The sequence below is a fragment of the Thalia democratica genome, chromosome 9 (assembly GCF_965202585.1).
Source record: "Thalia democratica chromosome 9, ktThaDemo2.hap1.1, whole genome shotgun sequence".
NCBI classification, from domain to species: domain Eukaryota; kingdom Metazoa; phylum Chordata; class Thaliacea; order Salpida; family Salpidae; genus Thalia; species Thalia democratica.
This window is the reverse complement of record NC_139173.1, coordinates 3713822-3720347: the sequence shown is the minus strand read 5'-3', so window position 1 is coordinate 3720347 and position 6526 is coordinate 3713822. Positions and strand designations below refer to the sequence as shown.

General features: G+C 23.0%; 1 protein-coding gene across 1 annotated transcript; it reads right to left on the bottom strand.

Moving 5' to 3' along the window:
* Positions 1 to 1484: 1484 nt before the first annotated feature.
* On the bottom strand, positions 1485 to 2164 carry LOC145844334 (14-3-3-like protein 2). The gene is made up of 2 exons (XM_082951724.1): positions 2095 to 2164; positions 1485 to 1879 (listed from the first exon to the last, which is right to left on the bottom strand). Exons 1-2 carry the CDS (start codon positions 2162 to 2164, stop codon positions 1485 to 1487), a joined length of 465 nt encoding a protein of 154 aa, XP_082807850.1.
* Positions 2165 to 6526: the final 4362 nt, after the last annotated feature.

Sequence of the window (6526 nt, the reverse complement as noted above, 5' to 3'; positions counted from 1 at the left end):
ACTAATAAAATAAAATCGTTTATAAAGTTATAAAATTAACCCACTAAGAATAAAAAAATTAACAGTGTAAGTATTTACAAAATGTGTTCTTAATTTAGAAAAAAACTATTTATATTTTCTCATTGCTAAAGGAATTCACAAAATTGTATAATGAAATATGCAAAGGCAAAACATTACTTACCCTTTAATGGCACATGTTTACCTTAAATATGTATAAAAAATAGGGTTTCTGAACTTGTTTCTATGAACGCATCATAGTAAATTTTGTTAGTTATTATCCCTCACTATTTAATCATGCATTTAGTTTTACGCCGGTTTACTAAATAACGCATCTGATATCATAAATCACCTTAACCGCAAAGCTTAACAAGTTTTGCATTAGTAACTAAACTGTAATTTAACAGTAAACTGACTTTTAAAAACTATTACAGCTGTATGTACAGTTTTTTCATTAGCTATTTTTTAATTAAAATATGGATTTTTCTGTAGAAACTATTATTCTTTGCTTCAGTGACTGAATTTTGTTTTTGAACTATTTATTAGCTTAAAATAAATTTAGGACGGTGTATACTTAAAATACCGAACGTTTAGTAAACAAACTTACTTATTGGTTACACAAACAGTTTTTAACAAATAGCATAGAAAGTAAGCAGATCCTAGTTAGCAGATAAATACTTCTTATACAATGCTGAACTTAGCAAAACTTTTAGCAAACTGTTGATTTATAAACTAACTATTTAAATATATTATAGCCATTTTTGTGTTAGTTTACTTAGCTTGATAAAAAATCTGAAAAACTAATTTTGTTTCGACTCAAATATTTTTTTAAACTGAACTAATTAAAACTAATTTTTTTTAATATAAACCTAAAAAAATAAAAAACTTTCTTAATCTCTGATATTATAGTTTATGGCAAGTTAGGAAGTGTAACATTTAAGAAAAAACTTGCATGTTTCATTACATACTTAAATGACTAATTTAGTAAAAAAACATTTCTATTAAGTTATTTGTAAACAATAAGCTTATTATAATACTTAAAACTTTTAAAATATTTACTTTTCAGAAAAATAATAAGCTTTATAGTTGATGTTTACATTAATTCTCCCAACGAGACTCCAGTTTGGGGCTACATTTTTTATATTATTTCAAATTCTTAAACAACGAATAAAAATAACAGTTTTTAAGAGTTTTTCGGTCCTAAAGTAAAGAAGCATAAATTCTTCAAATTAGGTAATTTAATTTCTAATTTTTAACAAATCTGTAAAGTACATTTATAACATTAAAATAAATGTATGTATACAATGTGACAATTAATTATTATATAAAAAAAACAATTAAGTAAAAAATTTAATTTATTGTCAACATTAAATCAAACTGCAACAAAACTAATAAATAACATGAAACGATACACATTCAAACTTTACTTAAATAATACAAACAAAGTAAACTTGCACAGAAGTCTTATTTTGAAGCTTAACAAAGGTTTATGATTTTATATAGCTGTCCATACACTGCTCCTTCAAAGATTTCAAATGGATCTCTGCGCGATCATTTAAACTTTCAGTCAACTGCGGTAGACAATGTGAACCCTTTTCATAAGCTTCTTTAGCGAATTCGAAAGCTATTTCATTTTTGTTAAGAATTTCGCGATAAAATGTTGAAAATAGGCATGCAATAACGATTCTTACTGGATGAGATGGATTCAGGTATTCATTTGCTATCTTCCATGTCTCTTTATAGAGCTCATGTGCTTTATTTTTTTCATCTCCTTTACATTTATTTGGTGTGTAAAATGCTATATCATGATATTTACTAGCTTTAAAACGCTTATAATCAGCAATAGCTTCTTTACTGATGTCTTTTTCTACAAACTTATCATCTAACAGAATGATTGCATCGTTACATAAGTTACAAATAGCTTCTTTAACATTGTTTTTAATACATTACTATTTAACTTTTTATCTACTTTCAATTCATAAAAAATATCAACAAATGACCATTTTAAGTGTTGAATGCTATCATAAATAAGAAATCTTTCAGAAAAGTTGAGAGGACAACCCAATTTAAATAGTTCTTTCATGTAAGTAATCACACTGACAAACTGAGAATTTTCAAAACTATTCTTAGCAAGCGACACCAATTCACTTTTATTAACTTCAGACATTTTGGTAACAAAACTGAAAAATACAATTTATTTGTATTGTTTAAACTAAACTACTTTTAATTAAATTATTACAGTTTATAAATGCTTGAAAAGTTATAAATATTGTACTTTTTTAATTGGTAATCTTTGTTTTTTTAATTGTAAAATTCAAAGTCAAAAATTAAATAATAGTGCTTTTGTGTTTATGGCACATAGTAAAATATTTATTCATTTAATTGATTTATGTATTTCAATTATAGAATAGTTTTGTCAATTAGTACAAATAGTTTAGAAAGTTGTTAGAAAATTTGTATATTTTAGTTTAATGCGGATAAATTTATACCTACAATTAAATTCAAATTATTAAGAAATATTTTTGTCAATACATTATTTCTTCATATTAAAAACTGTTATAATTTTATGAGAATATTTAGCTTTTAAATTCATTAATGCTAAAGTTAAATTAATTTAACTCTTAATTTATTAATAAAAAAACTGGGAAGTAATTTGTGTAGTTCTTATACATTAATCCTAAAACTACTTGAACTTTTTTTAAATATCGTTTAATAAAGTTTTGATTATAGCAATAATGATCATAGATATAAAAATGTAGAAAGAAATCGATAATTAAGTTCAAAAGTAAGCATTGTTAATAATTTTTAATAATTATAGATTTTCATGATACCATTATCGTAACACAATTAAATGTACATTTAAAACTTACTAATTGTATGTTTATGTTTTAGTTTTATAAAATATGTATTACTTAGATAGTTTAGACATTTTTTTGAACTTTTTGCTTTAAAACTAACTCAGGTTTATATTTGTATATGAACGTATTCATCAACTGTGTTTCAGTTTTTTTTATTTAATGAACATTGAAGTATGAAAGTCATGCGGTGTTATTTAAATAATTAAAAAAACCTGAGCATAGTAACAGTATCTTACATAAATATTTTGTATTTCAATGCAAGTAAAAAAAAGATAATTTCATTAGCGTAAACTAAAAGTTAATACTAAATTAAAAACTGTTGGTAATGTAGTTAAAAAAAACAGAATTTTTTCATTATCAGCAAAACAGTGTATCTTTTTTTTAACAAGCATATTTATAGTCTATTTTTCGATTACTCTCAGGATGCAGAATTGTATAGAAGCAAAGTTTGTTTTAAAATAAAAAGTGTTTTAAGAATAATACTACTCAATGGAATTATATGTAAAACACTAATGATTTTATTGAGGTCAGAACTTTTTCGAGTACTTCTGTCATTTCAGGAATAAATAGTTTTACTAAAATGTGTAAGGCATTCCTTGTTTTACAACTTTTGAAGACGAGATAAAAGCAAAACTTTGTTATCGGTAAAAAATTTTAACTGACCGTTTATTGTCTTGATTGCAGATATTTATATTTCTAGTATATTATTTAACCGATTATATTAAGTAGACGTAACACTAGCAAAAATTACATTAAAAAAAAAACATTTGCACTAAGCACTTATTTTTTTTAAGAATTTTCTTTGCAAAATTCAAATTAAATCTTAAGTTAGGGTCAAAAATAATATAATAATCTTTGTGTTGTATAAAAACTTAAAAACTTTTAAAGACTGCCTAAAAATTAAAATCACCACATTTTTGCCCCTTCAATAGTCGAGACCCCTCTTCTTAGATTAAAGCCCCTAGACTTACTTAAATACCTCATCCCAAAAGGTAACTCTGTTTACGACGATGTTAACTAAGATACAAGGCCTTAATACTAATTAAATTACGTAAATGAATTTGGAAAGTTTTCAAAAACAAAAATATTAGTTAACAGTGATTGTTACCTTATACTTAAATTTGTCAAAACGAAATAAATTTATTTTAAATATATGTTGTTTAATTTAATAAATAAAGAATAACTATATAAAAACACTGTTTAAGTACGTTTAGTATTGTTTGGTACAAAATTAAACAGTTAATTAATACTTTTGAAGTTTTTGATATTTATTTGAATAATTTCTATCTGTTATTTTTAAAATTAATTTTTATGTTATGTGTAGTTTTTTCCAAATGAAAAAATTAAAAAGTATAACGTTTTTCAGATGTTTTACACTATAAACTTGTTACTATTGACTGATTTTATAATAAAGTGCATAATATTATGTTTCAGTACTAGTAAAATGTGAATTCGGTTAAACTTAAGGAGGTGATTTATATCTTTTATTTTATTTAATGTTTATTAAGTTAAGAGCTCTTAAATTAAAAAAAATTATAACGTTAAAACACTATCGTATATATTTCTAAGGTATAAAATCTTAAACACTTAATACATTTTACTAATAATTTATATGTATAACTAATATACAACTTTACTTTTTTTGTTTTAAGAACGTTTTTTAGCTAATAAATACCTTGAAGGCCGCAGATTTTTTGCTTCAAGGTCTGATGTATATATAAATATACAAAGTTGTTAAAAATTTGCATTTGAATTTTATTTATTGATTTTTTATACATTTTATAAAATTAGTTAATTAAAAACTAATCAATAAGTTTACACAGCTATGCAAATAGTTTGCGTTTGGTTAACAAAGAAAACTTTAAACAAAAACTTAATTACAATTTTCTATAATAAGCACTTCATTTCAACATATTGGCCTGAACAGTTACTTTCAGGAATATTTTTCATTTCAACATAACCGCTGTTATCTTCAACTTCTGCGTTTTTATCTTTTATGCTTTCATTATTTCCTAATAGTACGGTATCTGCTTATTATACAAAATTATTTATGTTGTACTAGTGTATACATTAAACTTATTCAAGTGTCTAATTTTTTAATAACAGTTAAATAAACTAACCATCTATTTCTGCATACTCTGGTTCGCACTTTGTCTTATTAAAATCTAAAAGAAAGAAACTTAATTAATTTTATGCATCTTTTTTTATTTTAGGTTTATTTAAAAAATTAAAACAAAATAAAGTTGAAAATTATTTTTATTTCGCGTAAAACTTTAGATGAGTTTAAAGCTTGAAGAGTTGTTAGTTAAATTAATATTAAAACATAATTAAAAATTTCCTAGCTGTTTAATTTTAAGCTGTGTAATAGTGTTAAATAACCTTTAATGCTATGTTGTCTGTTTTGAATATTATCTATTTTCTTGCGTGTTTCTGTATAAAGTGTTTCAAATTATTTGAAATTTCCAAAAAAAAATTATCATATAAAATGCATTTCAATTTGAAAAATATTAAATTAACTGAAGCATCTATAATCCTCTATGAAGTTTAATAAATATATATTTATCAATTTTACTTTTATAAAATTAAGTTCTTTGAAACTTAATTTTTTTTTTTTTTACATTTGTCAAATTTATCAAATTACCAGATAGGTCATCCATCAGTTTTTGATTTTCAAGTCGTAATTTCCTAATTTTAGATCGAAGGTTTCTTCTGCTACAACGACAGAAAACTAACATACAAAGTATTATAAAAAGCAACAAAATAATTAAAATTGTGTTCTCAGTCCATAAACGTTGAAAAGTACAGACTATAATTTCTGTTTGTGGTTCCGACTCTGATTCTGTCACTAGCAAAAAGGATCAATTGAAGTATTTTTTAAATACTAAAATTTATTGATTTAAAAAAATAAAGAACTATAAATTTGAGAAAAATAGTTAGTTATAATTAAGTTATTTATAAATATGCATAATTATATACGTTTCATTTTTTTCGAACAATTGTTTTATCTTCTTATGAACAGAAGACTAATAGTTATAAAGTTTTGAAAAATAATTTAAAACAATCAAATGTACCTCTAACTGATTGTGAATTCACTTTGTATGCTAAATACAACGAAACCAAACTTTGATATAACAAGAAGACTTTTGACATTTTAGATAATTGTTTGTTTTATAAGTAATCCAAGACTTTAGAAGTCAACTTTTGTTATTAATAAACTTAACTAGTTTTAACTAATAAAATTTAAATTTTAACACTAATTTTGAAACGTTAATTTATAGTTATATTATTATTTTAATCTATAAAACATTATTCACTATAACGTAGCTATACTTAAATTACTTAAGTTTTAATAAGCTGAAAACTCCCCGTCATGTAATTTAAGTTTTATTTTAAAATTCAAGTAATCAACTTAAAGAAAAACTTTTAACATAAACCTCAATGAAATTAACGTTTTAAGTCTATTTAAAGCTTTATTTTTAGAAAGCTAACATTTTCAGCTAACAGTTCAAACGTTTTATAAATGAACTTAAAATTTTGTTAATATAAATAACTATTAATCATTTCAAAACATATAACATAAAACTTTATGTAAAAGAATATTTTATGCAGTACGTTAGGTTGACAGTTATAAAAAAAATTGATTCATCTAAAACACTCGATATATTATTACT

Excerpts from the sequence above, each read along its gene's own strand:
- LOC145844334 (XM_082951724.1), bottom strand. The coding sequence starts at position 2,164 with ATGTCTGAAGTTAATAAAAGTGAATTGGTGTCGCTTGCTAAGAATAGT. Across the intron at positions 1,880-2,094 it reads TGAAAATTCTCAGTTTGTCA|ATGATAAGTTTGTAGAAAAA; the intron begins GTGTGATTACTT and ends TCATTCTGTTAG.